Genomic DNA, 22,811 nt, shown 5'->3' with positions numbered 1-22,811 from the left:
AGAGGAGAGACAAATATTAAGATTTCTGTAGTATTTCTAGAAGGATCAATTGGGTTTTTTAGAACGTGAGGTGATGCAGTACCTTCAGGTCCTCGTAGGTGTCCGCGGTGAGTTTAGTGCTGTTCATGTTTAAACTGCACAGGCTCTTCATCGCTGCGAAGAAAAACATAGTAGGAATCGCGTTAGTATTTTTGCGCTTTCACATCAGAGATGCACAAATATTTGAGAGCCAGAAACCACAGAACCCTACAGAACAGATTTAGAACGTTATTTAAATGTGTAAAATATTAAATGCTTTCAATCTCTCAACTTTCCACTTGCAGAACAGATACAATTTCAAATGTAGTCTCCAAAATTAGGTTTGGATAAAAGCCATTCAATTAGAGGGGTGAAACAAACTGGCCATAACTACAAGACCCCAACATACACCGATCAGGCATAACATTATGGCATTATAACATTATGACAGGTGAAGTGAATAACACTGATTATCTCTTCATCATGGCACCTGTTAGTGAGTGGGATATTTTTTGAACATTTTGTCCTCAAAGTTGATGTGTTAGAAGCAGAAAAAATGGGCAAGTTTGATGATTTGAGCGAGTTTGGCGAAGGCCGAATTGTTATGTCTAGACGACTGGGTCAGAGCATCTCCAAAACTGCATCTCTTGTGAGATGTTCCCGGTCTGCAGTGGTCAGAATCAGTAAAAGTTGTAGAAGGAATGAACAGTGGTGAACCGAAGGCTGGTACGTGTGGTCCGATCCAACAGACGAACTCCTGTAGCTCAAACTGCTGAAGACGTTAATGTTAATAATCGATGGGTCAGAACTGTTTTGACACAATCTTAGGGAGGTGGTCATAATGTTATGCCTGATTGGTGTACACAATACGCTTTGATAACAAGATGTGATTTCCAACTGCTGGAACTAAATGAAAACTTTTTTTACTTTACTATGTTTCTCACAGATTCCCTAATTTGAGGGGTAAAATCCTGATAGAGCTTGGATATAAAAACCAAGCTTGAAGAAGCTTCTTGTGCTGTAGCAACACAGATCTATAACACACACTAATGTCTGTGGATTAAGTATCTATCCAAGCACCCTCAATTCATGAGTGGAAATGACCATGTATAATGTTTTTATGGGATTATCAAAATTTGAGTGTGTGTGTATATTCCAATTTTAATAAATGAAAAGATTTTGTACTCAAATGCATTCAAATATGAACATCTAACTTGTTAATTACAAAAATTTGCAGTGAAGCATTAATGTTCATCATTTTCCAACAGCACCGAAGATCATTTCTCTACAGAGTAAAGTCTTGTCAGTTACATATTTTAAACAAAAACTGAGATTCACACAATATTAGTTTCTGAAAACACAATCATAAAGGGCATTTCACTCATCATAAAGTTAAATAACTGTGCTGTAAAACAAATTGCTACATGAGGTTTAAAGACATGAAAAAGAAAATGAAACACTATGCATTTATTAGAATAGATTTTGAATGGTTTTGGCAAACGACATGTTCACATTAAGATTAGAAGACAGACACAGTGAGAAACTTGTATTAAGTGACTGTGGATTACCAGGTGGTATCAAAAAGTTTCAAGATCAATTGTGCTGGTGCTGTTCTGACCACGTCCGTTACCACGTCTGCGATTTCATCATGGACAGCAAGTTAGAACAAAGACCAAATGTCAAATTCTGCGTGAAACCGGGCAAAATACGTTAGACACACGGCGATGCTGCGATGAGTCGATTGAGGTGTTTTGAGTGGCACTCGCTCTTCAAGAGCGGAAGAACGTCTTTGGAAGACGCTCAACCCCCGGAAATGTCGAAACCATTCGGCAGCTTGTGCGTGATGATCGTTGGAGAACGATCCACGTGATCTCCCTTCCGAACCCAACCTACGTGCCAGATTCGGCTTCTGCAGACTTCGCAATCTTCGTGAAGATGAAGATCCAGCTCAAAGGTCGCCATTTTGACACCACTGTAGAGATCCAGTGTGAATCGCAGAAAAGAAAAGACGACTTCCAGGACACGTTCCAAAAGTGGCAGGAACGCTGGGAGCGCTGTATTCAGCACTCCATTCATTATTACGACTGTTGAAAGTCCATACAATGATACAATATGTGTGTGTAAGTGTGTGTGTATGTATACTCACAGCTGAGAGCTAGCAGACCAGCATCAGTAACTGGTGTCTCACATAGGTTGAGGACCTGCAAACAGGCCAGGTGCTCTGAAAGCAGTCGCAGCCCGGCGTCTCCAAACTGACAAAGAAAATAAATACTTGGTCATTTTTTAGAGTGCAGATTAAAAAAAAGAAAAAAAAATTGCTGGCGGGGTCTGCAATAAAATATTTCTAGATCTACTCCATAATAAAAAAAAATGTGTAACCGGACCTAGTTATGAATTCATCTCAGGACCAATCAGCTGATAACTATTTATTGATTTTTTTTTATTTATCATAAATGATGTTAGTCATTAGAGTAGAGCACTAACTGCACATGACATTCCAAAGTGTAAAGCAGGTAATAAGCTTGAAGGATCAATTCAAATCTGGTTGATTTGCACAATGATCACTGACACAAAGCAGCTTTACAGAAATCTGGTGGATTTAGATCCATAATGAGGAAGCCAGATGTGATGGTGGCGAGAATATTGGCCTGAGACAACCTGAGGAAGAAAGCTTTAGAGGAACTAGACTCATATGGAAATCTATAATCTTCTCCCAGCACGAGGATTATAAATCGGTACAGTAGACTAGTAATAAAGTTTTAACTCCTGTGATTGATGCTTCTCCTCTAAATTATTCTAACGATCTCCAAAAAAGAACCCTAAATTGTTTTTCAAGTCAAGAAAAATCGATTTGTTATAATAGATTTGTTGGAACTACATTTGATATGCCAACAAATACTAAATACATTTAATATAAGTAGTCAAGAACAATGTTTTAGACCATGAACTTCTGGTTTCATGTGGTGTAACTGAATCTACAGTTCTGCAGTATTACCTGAGTGGACCACAGGTTGAGCTGTTTGAGGGACGGCAACTTGATAAGCTGCTCAGCGCAGGCACTGGTGACGTTGGTGAAGGCCAGACTCAAGTTTTCTAGGTTCCCAAACGAGCCAGAGCTCAGTAGGCGAGCGAGATCAGCGTCCTGCACGAGAAACACGCTCAATCAGATACAGCACAAGTGAGAGTATTTGGCATTCATACACATACTTAGAAAAAGGAAACAATCAAAGAAACACAATTATACATTTGGAAATGATAAATCGATCGTTCTGTCAAATAGAATTTTGTGTGTTTTTTCAAAGCACAGTTTGAAATCTGTAGTTGTGGTTACATGCTTGAGGGTTTGAAATTCAAGTACTGTATGTGTATAATTTAGGGTTGTAACGGTACACAAATTTCAGGGTTCGGTGCGTACCTCGGTCTTTAAGTCACGGTTCGGTTCAATTTTGGTATAAATAGGGGGAAGAAATGCAAATCATTAAATTGCTTGTAAATTTTTTAACACGGTTTATTATTATTAATATTTGTAATCAACATTTTACAATATTTTTTTTTATTTTTATAAAATGCCTGCTTGGTTAAATAATATATAAAATGTTATAAAAATTGAGTAAATCAAATGAATGCAATACACTTATATTGATTAAACTAGGTAAATAATAAAATTGGCACAAATTAAATTTAATAATTAAAAGAAAAATGTGTGTTTTACATTACATTTTCTAAAGATGATCTACTTGACTGTTCTACTAATTAAGACTAACAAATGTGTTTATCCATTCCATCCCTCATTTATTCAACCAGGAAGTGGCTAGCGCTAGCATGTTCAAGATTTTCCTTTTTTTCCACTTTTCCTTTCACTGCATGTTGTATCCTGTATATAACTATGTGACACATAAAAATTATTGAATCCATATCGCTAGCGTTAGCCACTTCCTGGTTAGCGGCTATCGCTATTGATTCTTTAGTGTTTTCAAGCATACGCAAAACAAATCTTACTTCCGGTACAGAGTAGGTAGCCACGGTGGCACTACACTAATTCTAGTGTCTTTGTGCAGTTGTCATAGCATTGTTGTGTACGTTTTGAAGTTCACAAGCAATAATAAAAAAAAAAGTGTGATGCAGAGGCCAAACAAACTTGCGGTCCATCACTTTATACGTTCCTGAGGGAACTCGGATTGTAACTGTTCTGCGCGTACTGTAAAAACATTCGGTACACATGTGTGCCAAACCGAAAGCTGAAAAATTTCGATACGGATACGTGTACCGTTACACCCGTAATATAATTGTGGCTAAGGAAAGCATCTAGTCTAATTTTTAGATTTACTCCAAAATAACACCCAGACAACTTGCAACTTAGCAAAAGCAGTCAAATCTATCCCCCCCTCTCATACACACACACACACAAAATGATAGAGAAGCCCAAAATGTGGGATCTCACATTTCACTCATTAGTAGGATTGTAACATCTAGTCACCTGAATCATTACAATGTTTTAAGCATTTACATTAAAGAGAGGAGCAGAGTTCTGCATTTATCTGCTTTTGCCTGCAATTGTGAAATTCAATTTCAGACTTTATATTGCTCTTTTGCAAACCACAAACTGACATTATGTGTTGACGAATTTGTCTCTCTTTTCAATACAGAGAGTTTAAAAGAAGGAGAAGTGATGTACAATAAAACAGAAGTAAAACACTAACCGTGGACTTGGATGGCAGGGTGAGGCGGGTAGGCCCTCCTTTTCTTTGCTATAAAAGTAAAGGAGAAAGAGAAGGACAGATTAAACTTAGACTTTTGACATTTCTGCGTCTCACCAGTGGGTGGCGTGTGTGAGGTCAGAATATGGGCCGATTAAAATGGGTCACTGAAAGGAAACAAGAGCACTGCATGAACCCAACCATTGCAATATGTAACTTAACGCATTCTTCAAAACCAGAGCCGTGACCGTACTGTGGTGTGATGATATCAGTTCCCCATAAAATTATCATTAGAATTTATATTTGCATGCTTCCATACCAGCTCTTTAAGTTCTCTTTGTCTGTCGCACAGCTGCTCGTACATGCGCAGGCCGACCTGCGTGCTCTCCAGCGTCGAGATGATCTGTAGCTGGGTGTCCTTATTCTCTATAATGTTATACTCCAGCATCAGGCACAAGATCTGTTTCACACACATAAAAACACGCTTGTGACCTTGCTGTACATTTCAACACAGCTCGCAGTTTTAGCGCCAAAGTGTGCACGTGTACACAAACACACACCTCCACCATGGTCTGGTTGCCTCGCAGTGCCAGCAACATGCAGGGCCCGAGCTTGTTTTCTGCCAGAGACAGAAGGAATTTCTTCGTCTTGTAGCAAGACCCCATGAGTATGTGAACCTGCAGTGGCATAGAGGTGTTAGCTATTAACACAGATGTACTGCAACTGCAGCAGAAAAAAAGTCTCTCTCTCTCTCTCTCTCTCTCTCTCTCTCCACACACGCACTGAACAACGCACCATGCTGGCAAACAGTTCTCCATCATCATCACAAGCCACGCCTCCTGGACTGTAGAGCTGAAACCAGCCATCTTTTCCGGAACGCACACTGAGCAAACACGAGTGCACCTGTAAAACGTAAGCACAGGCCTTACTATCATTTTTAAGGCTTTTACATTAATTATACCTCTATTTTACAGAAACAAAAATAGCGAAAGGATTATATATAAAAAAAATAAAAAAAGTTAATAAACCAGGAAATTTCTGACAATTTGGCAGACTAATAAACTCACCTCCTGTCTCGGGTCCTCAGCAAACCTCTGAATAACATACTTGAGTTCTCTGAAAAGGCATTGAAACCACAAATTAAGTATGCATGATATAAAAAATTAATCGCATTTTTACACTTCCATGACGACCTGCCAACCTTCGCGTCAGTGACCTGCTAACCTTTACGAATTTTAGGTAGAAGCTCCGCAATGCACCATAGGAGTGCAGAAGTCACTCAACTTTTTCCCACCAGTATAGGTGGGGTTGCAAAGGGGCATTTCCGGAAACTTGCCATGGAACCATCGGGAAATATTCTAAATTGGAAACTTACCAGGAATTTATGGGAATGTATGGGAATAAATTAGAATTTTGAGAAAATTAATATCAACTGAATCATATACAAACATAAAATATAAACATTTTTGGTCAAAACCTGACGAATGCAAACAAATACAGATTTTAACAAGGACATTTTAGACTTTAATTGTTAATATAATTTTGTTGAACAATAGCTTACATTTATGTAATATTTACATAATTTAGGTGAACACCAACATTTTTTTAAAAAATTTTTTACATAATTTTGTGTGCAGGATTCAAGAAATGATCTGTTCTGTTATGAAGGAATGCACAGAGCATGTAGGGGGTATGGCCTTAGTTGTGTGCTGTGTGCATGTAATTGATGAATTAACAGAGCAGAAACTCAACTGAAATTTTATGAAATCTGTGTGTTTTAAGGTTATTCTGCAAGATTTTTTCCACAACTACATTTAATTTCCATGTTATTGGCTGACCTGCAATTGTGTACATTTCCAGTTTGTTCCCAATAATTCCTGTTAATTTCAAGTAAAATTTTTGTAAAATGTATTTGTTTAGGAGAGATGGCAGTGGAGTTTCTGACCAGGTTGTTAAACAAGATTCTGGAAGGTGAGAGGATGCATGAGGAATGGAGGTGTTTGCTGGTACCGATCTTTAAGCATAAGGGAGATGTGCAGACCTGCAGTAACTACAGGGGAATAAAATTGATTGTCACACCATGAAGTTATGGGAAAGAGTAGTGGAAGCCAGGCTGAGAGAAGAGGTGACCATTTGTGAGCAACAGGCTTCGTGCCGAGGAAGAGCACCACAGACGCTTGTGGTATACTAGTTGTGGTATTGTATGAGGAAGTCAGGTGTGTCAGAGAAGTATGTGAGGGTGGTGCAGGACATGTATGAGAACAGTGTGACAGCAGTGAAGTGTGCAGTATTGCATCAAGGATCGGCTCTGAGCCCTTTCCTGTTTGCAGTGGTGATGGACAAGTTGACGGACGAGGTCAGACAGGCATCTCCGTGAACTATGATGTTTGCGGATGATATTGCGATTTGTGGTGAGAGTAGGGAGCAGGTTGAGAAGAGCCTGGAGAGGTGGAGGTACATGCTGGAGAGAAGGGGAATGAAAGCCAGTAGGATTAAGACAGAGTACATGTATGTGAATGAGAGGGAGGGCAGGAGTTCAGGTACCTAGAGTCAACAGTGCAAAGTAACAGAGAGTGTGTTAAAGAAGTGAAGAAAAGAGTGCAGGCAGGGTGGAGTGGATGGGGAAGAGTGGCAGGAGTGATTTGTGATAGTAGGGTATCTGTAAGAGTGAAAGGGAAAGTTTACAGGACTGTGGTGAGACCTGCGATAATGTATGGTTCGGAGACAGTGGCACTGAGTAAAAGACAGGAGGTGGAGCTGGAGGAAGCAGAGCTGAAGTTGTTGAGGTTTTCGTTGGGAGTGACGAGGATGGACAGGATTAAAAATGAGTTTATTAGAGAGGGACAGCGCATGTAGGACATTTTGGAGACAAGGTGAGGGAGGCGAGATTGAGATGGTTTGGAGGAGGGACATGGGGTATATCGGTAGGAGAATGCCGAGGATGGAGCTGCCAGGAAAAAGGAAAAGAGGAAGACCCAGGAGTAGGTTTATGGATGTGGTGAAGGAAGACATGCAGGTAGTTGGTGTGAAAGAGGCAGATGTAGAGGACACAGAGAGGTATGGAGACTGATGACCCACTGTGGCGACCCCTAATGGGAGAAGCCGAAAGAAGAAGAAGAAGAAGAAGTACAATGTGTTTTATCACATACAAATTTGAATTTGAAAGTTGAATTTCCATATATTCCCATTAATTCCCATGGAACATTCCCTAAGTACATGTATTTTGAACATAGCAATCCCTCCCCATTCACAGGCTCTAAACTAGACTCATGAGATCCCCTCACTTTCCATAGGGGGGGAAAACTCTAACTTATATCACATGCTTCACTTATACAAGTCCTTAAAACGGAAACAAAAAAATTCTAATTTTTCTTGCTTTCTAACTCTGGATTTTTAAACAAACAGTTTCACAATTTCTTTTAATGGTAAAACAAGAGCAAACCAAAATCAGAATGCAACTCAGCAAACTTGTTCTTACACCGTCTTAACCACCTACAGCTCTAATTTAACTTTCTACTTCCAAGTTATTTCACAGTTCTCTATACACTCTCAATAATAACAAAGTGTATGTGTATTTTTACATTTAATTGAAGTGTGATATTGGGAACATTACTGAAGATTTTTAGTAGGGCTGTTAAAATTAATGTGTTAATGAAAAATTAATTTTAACGGCCCTAATTTATTACCGTGTGATTAATGCAGCGTGCAATTCGGTGACATTTTTTATTCAAAATATAAATAAATATTAAGGAGGCGAAATTAAAACTTTCAACGCAACACACAATTATTCGTAACATTCTTTCTTTACTCAAATATAAAAAATAATTTAAAAAAATCTACAGAAAAAATTATTTTTAATTACTAAACTGATATGCCAAGTATCGAATAAAGCACCAAAATCCACCATGATGCGCACATCCGACAATTAAAACCATGTGTGGAAACATAGTAAAAGTTCCGTTTGGTGTCCTGATGATTTACATAATTTAAAACATCATAATTACTTTTTAAATATTTACAAGAATATTTTGACTTCATGCTCTATGTTGAGTTTGGTCTCACTAAAAATAAAACATACATTTGAATAAAGCATTAATATTTGTCAATTTTTATGCTGATTAGAGTATTAAAAAAAGTGTTGAAAAGTAATAATTTAAGGTACATTTAGAACAGACAAAAGTTGCAATTAATCACAATTATATATTTTATTGACAGCCCTAATTATTAGATTACTATTATAAAATGTTTAGTTTGTGTTGTTTCTGGTGCATTAAATCTAATAAAAAAAATGCTTAAAATGAAATGCAATTATATCATATATACATTTGTGTGTCTGTTATTTTTAATAAAAATATGTGGGCAAATCAATAGTCTTATTAAATCTTGGAACCCCTACGTCACATGACAGAGGTAAACAATGCATAAAAATATTGCTGATGCGACTTACTTTGTAAATTTGGCATGCGCAAGGGCCCTGAGAGAGAAAGAAAAACACATAACAGTCATTCTGCGAGCATATCAGTGCGTACTTGTTCACGTTTCATGTTTTTTGCCATGAGCCCTGGGATGTCTGTCTGTTGTTGCCGTTTTCTTAATGAGGTCTGAAAGCTCAGATTAACATGTGAGCGCAGGTGAGTTCCCCACCAGTGGCAACAGCAGGGCCCGGTAAGAGACACATAATGAGTCCCAGGCCGACAGAGCCAATTACACCTGGGCTCTCAGGTGCTGTGGGCTCTGTAGACAAAGAACACATCGTCCCCCTGCAGAGCCCAGCTACGGCCCAGCCACGTCAGCAGCCTCCCTGACTCCTTGACCCCGGTGAGACCGACCACACCCTCACATACACTTCCGGAGCACGTGATTAAGGCAGCGAAAATAAATGAAATCATCTCTCAACTAAAATGAAGTTAACGTAAAGGCAATTGTTTTACACGATGACAATAAAGAAAGCTGACAAAAGAGAGCGACACTCACTCTTTTGGGAACGGGATGGGTTGCAGCAGGCTCGCCAGAGCTGGTCTCCAGTCATCATAGTCTGAACTGCAAAGGAAACACCTGATTAGTGTTACACGCTAAAGGAAATCTGCCAGGCTGCAGGATCGGGTGTTAAACTGTATCACAGTTTAGCGCAATTATTTAACCAATTTGCTGCTACAAGCAGGTTTCAGGTCCATCATCAGCTCTTGTGTGGAAAAAGAAAATCACACTGCATCACATATATATAACCAGTGTTCTAAGTAATGCTGACTAATACAGGCTTACATGGACATGCACATGGGCAGCTATTCGCATGCACAGTCGTGCTTTTAAGACATATACGATTGATTACTTTTCGGAATAAACAGAGGCCAGAGCTCAGACACTCACAGCATCTTGAGGATGAGAGCAAAGCAGGCCAGCACTCGGTCAGCCTGGGCAGGGAGCTGAATGGACAGAGCGTTGACAGCCGGGCTCACCAGCAAGCATTCAATTAGGCTGGGCTCACTGTCGCCCCCTGCAGGCGCCTTACGCAGCGCCGTGTTGGCAGTGTTGTTGTTGCGCTCCAGCTCCACCAGGATCTCACTGGAGTTGACGATGGAGGGAGGAGGGGGTGAAAGGGAAGTTGGAGGATCGGGACGCATCAGCCGTAGGGGCATCGGGGGCTTCCTTTCGCTCTGTTGCTGACAACCGTTCCTGATCTCTTTCAAACTAGGAGAGTTATCACGACTGAGAGAGAGAAAGAAAGGACAAGGAAGAAAATGAGACATGACACTGCAGTCTAAATGTAGACGACTCACTATAAAAAAAACTTCAAATCTGTTTTTAAAGAAGTGCATTTGCAACATTACCTACCATGTAGCAGATAAAACTACAGCCTTGTTAAAAAAAAAAAAACGCTACTGTGTAAACACGTCAAACTTACTCAGTCTGACTGTAAGCGTAATGCATTAGGCATCAAAAACACTTCTAAATGCCTACAACAAACAAAGACTATGAAATACCCACTAGAAAATGGAAACTATTCAAAGAGACAAATTAAGAAAAGGAGACGAGGGAACAACAAAGACGTGGATTTGGGACTCCTCATTCCCACGGGACAGAAAGGTGACTAATAGATCATGGAAAATCTGAGCATAGGTTCCAGCAAGGTATGCCCTAAGAGGGCCCAAGGACTCAGAGATGATGTAATTATGAAAGATGAGCCTGAGAATAACATACAAGATCTCAAATTGTTGACAAATATAGATGCGACCGAAGCACAACAACATTACGCCGGAAGTTTTTTTTCCACTTTCACCAGATTATAGTGCGAGAAAATTTGACGTTTTTTTACATGAAACGTTTAGAGGGGACTCACCTATTAATAAACTCCTCATAGCAGGAGTAAATGGCAGCCAGGCACACCGCCACGAGGTTGGGGAGAACCCGAGGGTGAGGACACTGTCCAGTGGGGCCGTGCATGCTGAAATTACACACACAGGCCATAAGACATTATAACTTGCACACTAAATATGGCAATATAATACCCATGTCCAGGACAGGAATTAGCTACACCCAGCACTAACCAGGCCATTAATATGACAAACCTAACAATGTGTGTAAACATATAATTGATAGGAAAGATTGTATGGGTGCAGTCTGGAATTACTGCCACCCACTAGGACGTTTATAACATAAAAGTAAGGGTTGATATTTTAATTGGAAAGTAAAACTATACATCATTGCTTTTATGGGCAACATAATATTTTTAACATAAAATAGTTCTGATCACGCATAATGCTATTTTTATGCTTTGTATACTTTCAAATCTTTATTATAACGAATAGGTTTTCTTTATAGTGACTTAACGTTATAAAATGGCTGTTAACGGGTACAAATAATTGTAACATTGTAGAGTAAAAGATTTGCGCAAAAAAGTAAAGGTGATTTATTGTTTAATTAGCCTTGTTTAAGTCGTGTAACATTATTAGCTGTACTTTTTGACCGCAAGTTTTGCTGTGCTTTTTTTGAACTTCCCACTCCTCATTTAATCCCAATTCCCTCCACTCTTCTGGGATGATGTTCCACTAGATTTTAGAGTGTGATTATGGAGATTTGTGCTCATTCAAAAGGGTGTTAGTAAAGCCAGGAATTGATGTAGGTGAGGTGAGGAAGCCTAGAGTGCAGTCATGTTCTAATTCATCCCAAAGATAATGCTATTGTATTCAAAGAAATTCAAAAAAATTGTGGCTCCAAACAATGTGGTAAGAGTCACACATATAGCTGGAAAAGACAAATGTTCAAATACTTTTTTTTTTCCATATAGTGTATTTTAAATTTTAGTCAATTTTTTATAGGGTGCAAATAGACTTTTTTTTCGGTTATTAGACTTGTGGGGGTACAATAAGATAACTGGATGTAGCAGTACTGACCTGTGGATGAACTTCTTGACTACCTCCATGCCTGCATTAAGTTCATTCAAAGCCAGTATATACTCCTGAGTAAAGAGACGCAGTCTGGGACACTTCCCAAAATCCTGAGAGAGAGAGAGAGAGAGAGAGAGAGACACACACAAACAGTTACTAAATCAAACAGCAGAGATCTGAGTGCACACCGAAAGTGCACCGGCCATCGCACACTCACCATGTTGTGTTTGAGAATTCTCTGGACCACTGGAGTGAACACTTCGATGACCACCATTGAGCGTGGACGCTCGCGACAGTGCTGTGGAATAGACAGAACTTCAGAAACGCGAAGTGCCACTTAGAGAACACAAAACGTCCACTACAGACTCATGCTGTACTTGTGATTCACAGCGCAGTCACCAGTGAGTGAAACTTTCACATAATCTAGCCAAATAACTTCCTGAGAACCAAGTACGTGTGCAATCAGCTGTTTTACATTTCCTGCCCTGGTTAGAGGTTGTAGTGGTGAGCCGGTGCATTGTTACCTTGCAGAAGAATTCACACAGGTCTGGAGGAGGGTGGTTATTTTCCAGCAGGGGAGCAATCGCCTACAGAGAGATAGCAGCACCATTTATAATCATACACAAACTCTATGTAAAATCATTTTTCACCCTAACACACACACACACACACACACAAAATATTATATATATATATATATATATATATATATATATATATATATATATATATATATATATATATATATATACAGGGAGTGCAGAATTATTAGGCAAATGAGTATTTTGACCACATCATCCTCGTTATGCATGTTGTCTTACTCCAAGCTGTATAGGCTGGAAAGCCTACTACCAATTAAGCATATTAGGTGATGTGCATCTCTGTAATGAGAAGGGGTGTGGTCTAATGACATCAACACCCTATATCAGGTGTGCATAATTATTAGGCAACTTCCTTTCCTTTGGCAAAATGGGTCAAAAGAAGGACTTGACAGGCTCAGAAAAGTCAAAAATAGTGAGATATATTGCAGAGGGATGCAGCAGTCTTAAAATAGCCAAGCTTCTGAAGCGTGATCATCGAACAATCAAGCGTTTCATTCAGAATAGTCGACAGGGTCGCAAGAAGCGTGTGGAAAACCAAGGCGCAAAATAACTGCCCGTGAACTGAGAAAAGTCAAGCGTGCAGCTGCCAAGATGCCACTTGCCACCAGTTTGGCCATATTTCAGAGCTGCAACATCACTGAGTGCCCAAAAGCACAAGGTGTGCAATACTCAGAGACATGGCCAAGGTAAGAAAGGCAGAAAGTCGACCACCACTGAACAAGACACACAAGCTGAAACGTCAAGACTGGGCCAAGAAATATCTCAAGACTGATTTTTCTAAGGTTTTATGGACTGATGAAATGAGAGTGAGTCTTGATGGGCCAGATGGATGGGCCCGTGGCTGGATTGGTAAAGGGCAGAGAGCTCCAGTCCGACTCAGACGCCAGCAAGGTGGAGGTGGAGTACTGGTTTGGGCTGGTATCATCAAAGATGAGCTTGTGGGGCCTTTTCGGGTTGAGGATGGAGTCAAGCTGAACTCCCAGTCCTACTGCCAGTTTCTGGAAGACACCTTCTTCAAGCAGTGGTACAGGAAGAAGTCTGCATCCTTCAAGAAAAACATGATTTTCATGCAGGACAATGCTCCATCACACACGCCCAAGTACTCCACAGCGTGGCTGGCAAGAAAGGGTATAAAAGAAGAAAATCTAATGATATGGCCTCCTTGTTCACCTGATCTGAACCCCATTGAGAACCTGTGGTCCATCATCAAATGTGCGATTTACAAGGAGGAAAACAGTACACCTCTCTGAACAGTGTCTGGGAGGCTGTGGTTGCTGCTGCACGCAATGTTGATGGTGAACAGATCAAAACACTGACAGAATCCATGGATGGCAGGCTTTTGAGTGTCCTTGCAAAGAAAGGTGGCTATATTGGTCACTGATTTGTTTTTGTTTGGTTTTGAATGTCAGACATGTATATTTGTGAATGTTGAGATGTTATATTGGTTTCACTGGTAAAAATAAATAATTGAAATGGGTATGAATTTGTTTTTGTTGTTGCCTAATAATTATGCACAGTAATAGTCACCTGCACACACAGATATCCCCTAAAATAGCTAAAACTAAAACTACTTCCAAAAATATTCAGCTTTGATATTAATGAGTTTTTTGTGTTCATTGAGAACATGGTTGTTGTTCAAATTAAATCCTCAAATAAAATTAATCCTCAAAAATACAACTTGCCTAATAATTCTGCACTCCCTGTATATATATATATATATATATTCCATTTTATTTATTTATATATTTCATTAAAAATATATATTTTTCATGCTGCTTAACACAATGGGAGCTCAGGTCAGCATTTTCGTCCTCATTCGTGTAACCCTCGTATAGGTTACTATTGTATTGTGACCACATGTGTTCTCATGAAAGAACATTCTCCTTCCAAGCAATAACCCTCCTCCTCCACCCGTCTTTCTCACCCCAGCCGCAACTCTTTTCAATGGTAAAAGTGCGGGTTCATTTATGTAAATTTTATTTGTACTTTATATTGCGTACTAATCATCGTTATTATTAATAATTTGTACATAAAATACCATTAGAATTTTTTTTATATGAATATTTCCTATGGGAAATTCGCTTTGCATTACGACGAATTAAGTGCGCAATCCAACGGTCCACTGTAATTACTTTAAAACATTCACACACATTTTTTTGTCTTCAGGCTCTATGTTGAGTATAGTTTCCCACATTACATTTAACGCCCTTTATATCATTATAACATGTTTAAAGTCCTATTTGAATTTAATCTCATTTCAGTTAAGTCTAAGACGTCATAGATTTTGTTCCAGGATTCCCTCATATTAATTTTAACGAAGAGCAGAGAGTAAAAATAACTCTGCAAACCCACTCACCACAATGATGCTCTCATGGTCCTGGGCACTGAGGTTGGTGTTCTGAGAAGGAAGTGACAAACAGATTACTCAGAATCCATTGGGTTTTTAATTCCCCCTTAAAGCCAAGGAGCAATGAGTCGACACCAAACAAGCCTTGTTTCTAGCCAACCTAAATATCCTGCATTGCTGTGCAGTTTTACAGTATACGTATTCACAGTTTTCCACACGGTGCACTTAAAAATCTAAATACTATCAAATGTAAGTAATGGGAATCGAAACTTTATTAATAATCAAATCAAAACGCACAGGAGAAGAAGAAGAAGCAGCTGTACACAAAAGGAAAACTCAGTTGAACATCCTGTCTGATCACTGAAACGTTTCAGTTTCCTCCAATGAAGATCCAACCTGACCTTTTGTATTTGTAGCACTTGAACTGATCACCCTCGAAAGGCACTAATCAAGCTTCTTGTGTTTGTGGTTTTTGGAGCGGATGCTAGTCATGTCCGAAGTCTTGAATTCATTAATGGGACACTACAAACCTTAAATTTCACACCTCTTAAAACATGGGCAATGACGGCCCTGGAATCTTAATTACAGCACACATTCTTTCTCATGTAAGTCAGTGTGTGAGTATGTTTGAGTGAGTTTACCTCAACAAGTAGAGTGGAGATAATGTGAAGCGGGGCTTGATGGATAGATTCGTCCTGCAGTGGTGAGGTAAGTGCCATGTCCACCAAAGCTCGGATTTCCTTCAGCACCACGTCCCAGCGGCTGGGGTTATTCAGCACCTTGCGGTACTTGTAAATCTTTTTCTGTTGGGGGGGAAAAAAAATAATAGGGTTAAACACAGTAAATAAAAAAAATAAAATAATCAAATAAATATATTATTGCTGTCAAAATGAACGGTTATTTATATAATTATATATTTTATATATTAATAAATAAATATTGATGAAGTGAAATTAAAAACTGCCGCAACACACATTTACGCACGACGTCATTTCTTTACTCGGGTATAAAAAAAATAAATAAATAAACTCCGCCAAAAAAAAAATTTTTTTCAATTACTGAACATTTGTTTTACTGACGCGCCAAGTCTCAAAACAAGCACCAAAATCCGCCAAGAGGCACACACCCGGCAATTTAAACCGTCCGTGTAAAAACATAGCAAAAGTTAAATTCGGTGTTCTGTTGACGTAATTTAAAACGCTATAATTACTTATAAGAATATTTTGTCTTCATGCTCTATGTTGATTATGGTTTAGCTAATAATAAACATACACACATGCATAAAGCATCAATATTTACCCATGCCCATGTTGGTTAGTGTATTAAAAACTTAAAAAGTATTATGTCGAGGTACATTTAGAACAGATAAAAATGTGCGATCAAGTTGCGATTAATCTCGAGCTAACTCGTGACGATCGTGCGATTAAATATTTGAATCGATTGATTTTATTTTAACCTAGTATTTTTTTTTTAATTGAAATACATGTTCTTAATTTACCCTAAATTGGGGGGAAAAAAACAATTCTTAAAGTATCCCTCCGTCCCACTTTAAAAGTTATGCTTGCTGAGTATAACAATGTGTTTACATGAATTGTAAACATTCTTGTGCCAATTACTTTGCTGGATAGAGTTTTTAAGGATCAATCATGAAGACAACCTTTTTCCCTAATGCGTAATGCGGTTTGAGGATTGTTAAGCAACGTGTAAATACGTCATGTTTCCGTCAAGCCTATATAAATACTTCAAGTGGTAACCTTACCTTCCACTGTAGAGAGTGAAACCACTGGTCCCGCAGATAGCTGTTGGCAGCCTGAAAACACACACACATGTATACAAACTCAAGTGTCATGCAATTGTTTAGACAAGTGTCTGTCTGTGAAAAAAATGTGAATATAAACAGGTTTTTTTTTTTTTTACAACTGAAAATACGGTCATGTAAACCAAACAACTGGAATGAAGAAAACTATGTCCAAAACACAACTTGTAACCTTGTTATATTCCTCACACAATACTAGAATTCAGAGAATCTCATGTATGTGCTCATTATGAAATAAACCAAAAGGCGTTTCCTAACTGGAGTGCGTGATACCTGTAGAAGGACAGTTCCTCCAGGGATGCTGAGCTGGACACAGTATTTGGGGGCGTTGTCCCATGACAACAGCTGCAGGTCCTCTATAGTGCTGTAGGACAGAGCCGCCTCCATGTAACCTATAGGCTAGAGATACACAAGAGAGAAAACACGTTTCAGTCGAAAAAAATTAAAAAGACGTGCAACGCAGTCGGACAGCTGCACCGCGTAAACACTACACACTGTTATTTACTTCAGTTGACGTTCAATATTTGCAAATATTTTAATCAGATTACAAGTCCTTACCACCTCTGAGTAAATATTTGAAATGCTACATCTAAAAAAATAAAAAGACTATATAAGCTCACAGAGCATCTGAAACATGCATATAGTGCTTGTGGAGAGTGTTTAAAGCTCTTAAAACAAATGATAAAAGCGTGCAAAAAGTGAAAAGACCTGAATACGCTTGATCTTAGAGCTAAAAGGTCTAATCAGCCAGTCAAAAACATCTCGTGTGGTTATTTCAGTTTCACTTTAACTGATCTTAGAATGCCTGTAAAAAAAGTTCTCGTTATGCATCATCCAGGCCGCAGCATCTTTTTTTTTTCTTTATTTTCTCAGCTCCACCAGATCCTGCCTCTAGTGTTTGTGGTCACATGGCTTCAAATGTCAACAGGCTGTTCCCGGTCTCCATCTCTCTACAATAGCACACTGGAGCTGTTCCTTTATTAGCCCCCCCTCCCTCCTCTATAGCTCGGCTACAGGCTGTTGCGTTATTAGACGTGGCCTCCCTCTGACGTTGAACAAACAAGGCTATTACTTGATTTGCACTGCCCTCCCTCTAGACTCAAACCAAACCGCAGTTCCTGTATTTGTGTCAGCCGCCCAGTTCAACACAACAAACAAGCTGTTCCTTTCTTTCGCTCATTCTGCACTCGCTCTCGCGTTCGCTCTCTAAAACAAATATGCGATTTCTCCCTCTATCTCTCTCCGTCCACATGAGAACCAAATGGGCTATTCTTTTATTTACAACTCCTCTTCTAGATGATCGAGCAAATCGGCTGCTGTTCCTGCCCGCCCTCCTCCCCCTGCAGCCGAGATTAAATGTGCACTTCCAACACGTGCTGCATGTGGGACGAGACCCATGACCACGCAAGAAAAAAAAAAAGAACACATTCAATTGCGAAAGCAGAAGCGCTCTTAAAAAAGGAAAAAAAAAAGGGGGAAATAAAAAGTCAATACGTTAGTGAACACGGGAGCGAGCGTACAGCACAGCTCTGAACCTCTTGGCCAGGTTGTCATGGAGACAGTATCCTGAGCGGCAGCTCGCCGTGGTAACTCTGCTTTAGCTCTCTGGCCATCTCCCTCTCTTACTGCACTCTTATCCTCCTCCTCTTCCACAAGCTCCTTGTATCCCTCTGGTTCATCACATTCCGCCTCTTTTTCATGCTGCAATTCTCCCCTAAAGAGAAGCTGAACAGCTCTTGTCGCCACATTGCCATGTTGCCATGGAAACAAAGATGAAAAAGAGACATATGTTTTTTTTTTTTGTGTGTGTGTGTTTTTTTTTGGTTGTTGTTACCAGGGAGATCCAGATGGAAAAAGATGTTGAGGGTGGGTGTCGGTATATTCAGATCCTTTCTCTGGAAATGACGGAGATGTTTACGATAGGATTTTTGTTGTTGTTGCAAATTTCCAATTCCCGCGAACACGAGTTTCGGCGAGAAGCTTCGATCGGAAGCTGCTATGCCGCTTTTTGAAAGAATTTCTCACCCGAAATATGAGAAAACACCATCGAGGGGCCTTAATGAGTGATAAAGTAAACGAGCAGACGCTAAACAGTGTGACTCAACAGCACGGCTCACTGTTACACTCGCATGATGTAAATGCAAACTTAATGCAAATCTGATTATGTAGAATTACTATATAGCGTCTCGGGCGCTGAACGTTTATCTGGAGAAACTACCGAGCGTGGCTGCCTTTTTGTCTTTGCGTCTGATGCACGCCTAAAGTAAACTGCGTGGCCAAAGAGGCAAAGTGCACACCATAACAAGCAGGAATAAAAACCAACCCAGCCCTGGTGAGAGAGAATAGGCTCAATAAAACCTGATCTTGCAGGCAAAGCTTTGAAGGCAATAAAAAAAAAAAAAAAAAAAAAAGTGCCTCGTACACTTAAAAGAAAAAAAAAAAGGAGAAACACAGAGCAGCCGAGTCATTTACCACCTGCACCGGTTTCAGTTTTGCATAAATATGGTCATGGCTGATGCTCAGTTCTGATTATGAATGTTTGCGGCTATTAAAGGACAAATCAGCTAAGAGCATACTAGGTCACCGCTTTAGAAAGGAAGCATCTGCGCACCTCATTAGATGTACATATGCACGTACTACACGATACTGTAAATCCTGAATGACCAGAGTTCCCTCTGAGTAATGTTTTAAACCTCAGGCAACAATTTTAAATATGAAAAACAAAACAAAACAAAAAAAAACAGTAGATTACTAAAGATCAGTTGACCAATAGTAGGGGAAATGTATACGTAAATGTACGTGGCATGTCACCCTGCATAACGATTGGCCGAGGTGTCTCCTTGGTAACTCTGGAAAAGTGCTAGCGCTTGCACTTTCATTGAATGCCGCTTGGTATGCAGGTGTACGCGTGTTTGCAAACATATCAAGTCGAATCAGCCGAGAATGTGATTGGCGTGCGTTCGCCTGCCGCTCCAGTAACAATTTAAAAAGCTACGCTGATCAGTGGTGTGCGTGTAAACGTCTGCGGAACCAGTGTATGCATCATCATTGGTTCATATCGAATAAGTTGGATTGATCTTTACTGTCCTCTCATTTAACTGCCCTGCATCTCGTCCATTCTCATCAGGCTTCTCGTCCATTCTCCTTTAAATCCTAGAATGGCTTTTTCGTGCCTGTTTTTTTTCGTGTGTCCGATTCAAGGTTGCCAGAAATATATTTGCTGGGAATGACGTCAATGTGACCGAAGTAAGAATTCGCTGTTTATGTCAGTTCCTTTTTTAACTTGACCACAGACTCTGAGATGACTCCATACTGGCGTGCACAGCCTCGGTGTGTAATCTCCATCCAGTTTGTTTGTTTTTACAGGTTAGATTATTATTATATATTTTTTTTTTTTTACATTTTTAGATATCTTTATATATTGTTTTAGATACGTTTTAATTCTGTAGTTTGAATCTTCAAAAACCCAAAATATAAGCGCATGTTCCTTTCATTGGATTCCGAAATGTGTCTTTGGTGACACTGGCATCATTCCTACCAATTACATTGTTGCTAAACTTGAGTCGACCAAAAGAAATTGACAAAAAATAAATAAATAAAAGGGGGGAAAAAAATAATGAAACAATTGGTAGTTGGTAATAAATTCATAACAGATGCTATGGATAACAATAGAAATCTAATAATAGAAAAATCATGAAACTACTAGTTTCAACTAAACACTCATTTTATATTTAAATTTCTACTTTGATTTAACAGTTTTATTATTCGTTATTTCTTGAATTTTAGTCTAATTTAAAGGCATCTAAAGTACTGTTAAATTCAATGCTAACAGAGGAGTTTGAACAGAACAAGACATTCATGATACCTAATCATCATCACTGCACAGGTTAAACACTTCAATAGAACAGGAAAAACATAAATCCATCTGTGTTATCTCGAACACTGCCTGTTTGCTTAACATCAGGCCGGAAAGCTCGCAGTGTTCAACTAATACTCAGTGTTCACTATATAGAGTGCTTTCCGATCGCTAGTAATATTCATAACGTGCACTACCTGGAATAAGGTTACTGGACACCTGACAATAAGGTTCATATGTGCTTAATGAACGTTCCTTTCCATATTTAGTCTCAATTGCCTATTATAATAAGCTCCACTCCTCTGGGAAGATGTTCCACTAGATTTTGGAGGATGCTTGTTCAGATTTGTGATCATTCAGCCACAAGGGTGTTAATAAAGTGAGGTACTGATGTAGGTGAGGTGATGACAGGAGGCCTGGGGTGCAGCAAGTGTTTACATGCATCCCAAAGGTGTACAGTAGGGTTGAGATCAGAGCTCTATAGCAGGAGATCTTTAACTCCAACCCATGTAAACCATATCTTCATGGAGCTCGCTTTGTGCACACGGAACCACATCCAAACATATAGCTTGTGCCTATACCTGTGTGGTAACAGTTTGTGGAAGAACCACATATGCTTTGAAAAGTGAGGCTTCCCAATAAAAGTCCAAATCGTGTAATACAAAAAAAGTCCAAATCGAGTCTTCCCATGTAAAGTCTTTTCCCGTCTCTTCAACAACTGTAATGTTTTTTAAATCAAATAAGGTGCAAAACACAAATTTGTAATATGAGTGATAACGTTTAAAGAGGTGGTGTGCCACAAACTTGCAACGCAACAATCCCTGAGTGTAAAGCTGTTCCACATGACCGAGGACTGATCCCTCTTCATTTCCCGCTCTTCGTCTTCATTTGGTTTGTTCTACGGAATCGAGAAGGCGGCAGTTACTGGTACAGAACGCTTTATATATGGCTTGATGGATGCACTGAGGCTCGAGGGCTGTGCAATTAACACACCGGCTAATGACCAGGAGCTGGGCATCACCCAGATATTGATTAGCTACAACATTTTTTTTTTTTTATTAAGAGGACGGTGTTGAAAACTTCAGGTGTCATTTACATGGCTTAAACCACAAACAAATAACATTTCAAGACAAAAAAAAAAGTGTGTTTGTTTGGGCTGGGGTGAAATCGGTCACTGCTGACCACCAGACTCGCCTTCACCACTTTTACTTGATGATGTGCCTAAATTTCAAATAGCACAGAAACAACTGAAAACAGATGTTTGTTACTGTGATATCAGTAAGCGACAATCCAGATGTGCGTTACAACGGCTACACCTGCATAGTGGAATGCACTAAAATGGTGTAAATTTGCCCACACTAAATCATACACAGTGAAATATGATTAAATTTTTTTTATGTGATAATTAGCCTTTACAAATGAGAATGAGAGATAGGTATAGGAGGAAAGACAGATGTGCAAGAGTTATGAGTGTCTGTCTCGCATCTCTACCAACACTGAAGCTGTTGGCGTTGGCGCCATGTGCTATTTTGATGTCCTGGTAAATCAAATTCATCTTCAGCCTGTATATCATAAATAGATATAAATCGGTTAAACGACACACACAAAAGTCATTCATTTTCCTCAAAAGGTCATCAGGAAATGTATACAGTAGACATCTCACTCTGTATATGTTACGTTACTATGGTTACGTAGTATCGTTATTTATAAGGCACCACCTTTATTTAGAGCAGTAATTAACCGACCAGTGAATTCCAATCCTCCAGCCAATCGGAATCGAGTATTCGGACTGACCATGGTATTTAATCGGTGTTGTTTACCCCATATACACTGATGGATGTGTGTTCAATGTGAACACTGTTTAGAAGTACAACCCCTGAAAGGCAAACAAGAACGAATCTGGCACTGGCTCATGTTCATTCAGTTGACTGTACAGGTCAAGACGCACAAGCTAAAACATCGTAATTTACTCGCGAGAAAGAACAGAAATGATCTGTACACAACCATTAGGACACTTCAAATGAATAATGATGTGCATGATACAGAGCTCACGTTTTCTCCTTCGGGACTAATGTTTAAAAGTGGAAGGT

General features: G+C 39.4%; 1 protein-coding gene across 1 annotated transcript in view; it reads right to left on the bottom strand.

Moving 5' to 3' along the window:
* The window catches only part of LOC124396133 (c-Maf inducing protein), a 37,707-nt gene that overhangs the window by 3,302 nt on the left and 11,594 nt on the right, over positions 1 to 22,811 (bottom strand). Inside the window, exons 3-21 of the mRNA XM_046865142.1 lie at positions 17,139 to 17,264; positions 16,809 to 16,859; positions 15,691 to 15,852; positions 15,059 to 15,100; positions 12,625 to 12,687; positions 12,318 to 12,398; positions 12,107 to 12,210; positions 11,053 to 11,157; positions 10,083 to 10,421; positions 9,690 to 9,755; positions 9,163 to 9,189; positions 5,783 to 5,831; positions 5,511 to 5,618; positions 5,276 to 5,392; positions 5,035 to 5,175; positions 4,719 to 4,766; positions 3,014 to 3,160; positions 2,165 to 2,270; positions 83 to 153 (exon numbers count right to left, since the gene is read on the bottom strand). Coding sequence (XP_046721098.1) covers positions 83 to 153; positions 2,165 to 2,270; positions 3,014 to 3,160; positions 4,719 to 4,766; positions 5,035 to 5,175; positions 5,276 to 5,392; positions 5,511 to 5,618; positions 5,783 to 5,831; positions 9,163 to 9,189; positions 9,690 to 9,755; positions 10,083 to 10,421; positions 11,053 to 11,157; positions 12,107 to 12,210; positions 12,318 to 12,398; positions 12,625 to 12,687; positions 15,059 to 15,100; positions 15,691 to 15,852; positions 16,809 to 16,859; positions 17,139 to 17,264 — 1,953 coding nt within the window. The remainder of the gene's footprint in view (positions 1 to 82; positions 154 to 2,164; positions 2,271 to 3,013; positions 3,161 to 4,718; positions 4,767 to 5,034; positions 5,176 to 5,275; positions 5,393 to 5,510; positions 5,619 to 5,782; positions 5,832 to 9,162; positions 9,190 to 9,689; positions 9,756 to 10,082; positions 10,422 to 11,052; positions 11,158 to 12,106; positions 12,211 to 12,317; positions 12,399 to 12,624; positions 12,688 to 15,058; positions 15,101 to 15,690; positions 15,853 to 16,808; positions 16,860 to 17,138; positions 17,265 to 22,811) is intronic.

The sequence above is a fragment of the Silurus meridionalis genome, chromosome 13, assembly GCF_014805685.1.
Source record: "Silurus meridionalis isolate SWU-2019-XX chromosome 13, ASM1480568v1, whole genome shotgun sequence".
Taxonomy (NCBI): Eukaryota; Metazoa; Chordata; class Actinopteri; order Siluriformes; family Siluridae; genus Silurus; species Silurus meridionalis.
The sequence above is the reverse complement of the archived record's forward strand: the minus strand, read 5'-3'. Positions and strand labels throughout refer to the sequence as shown.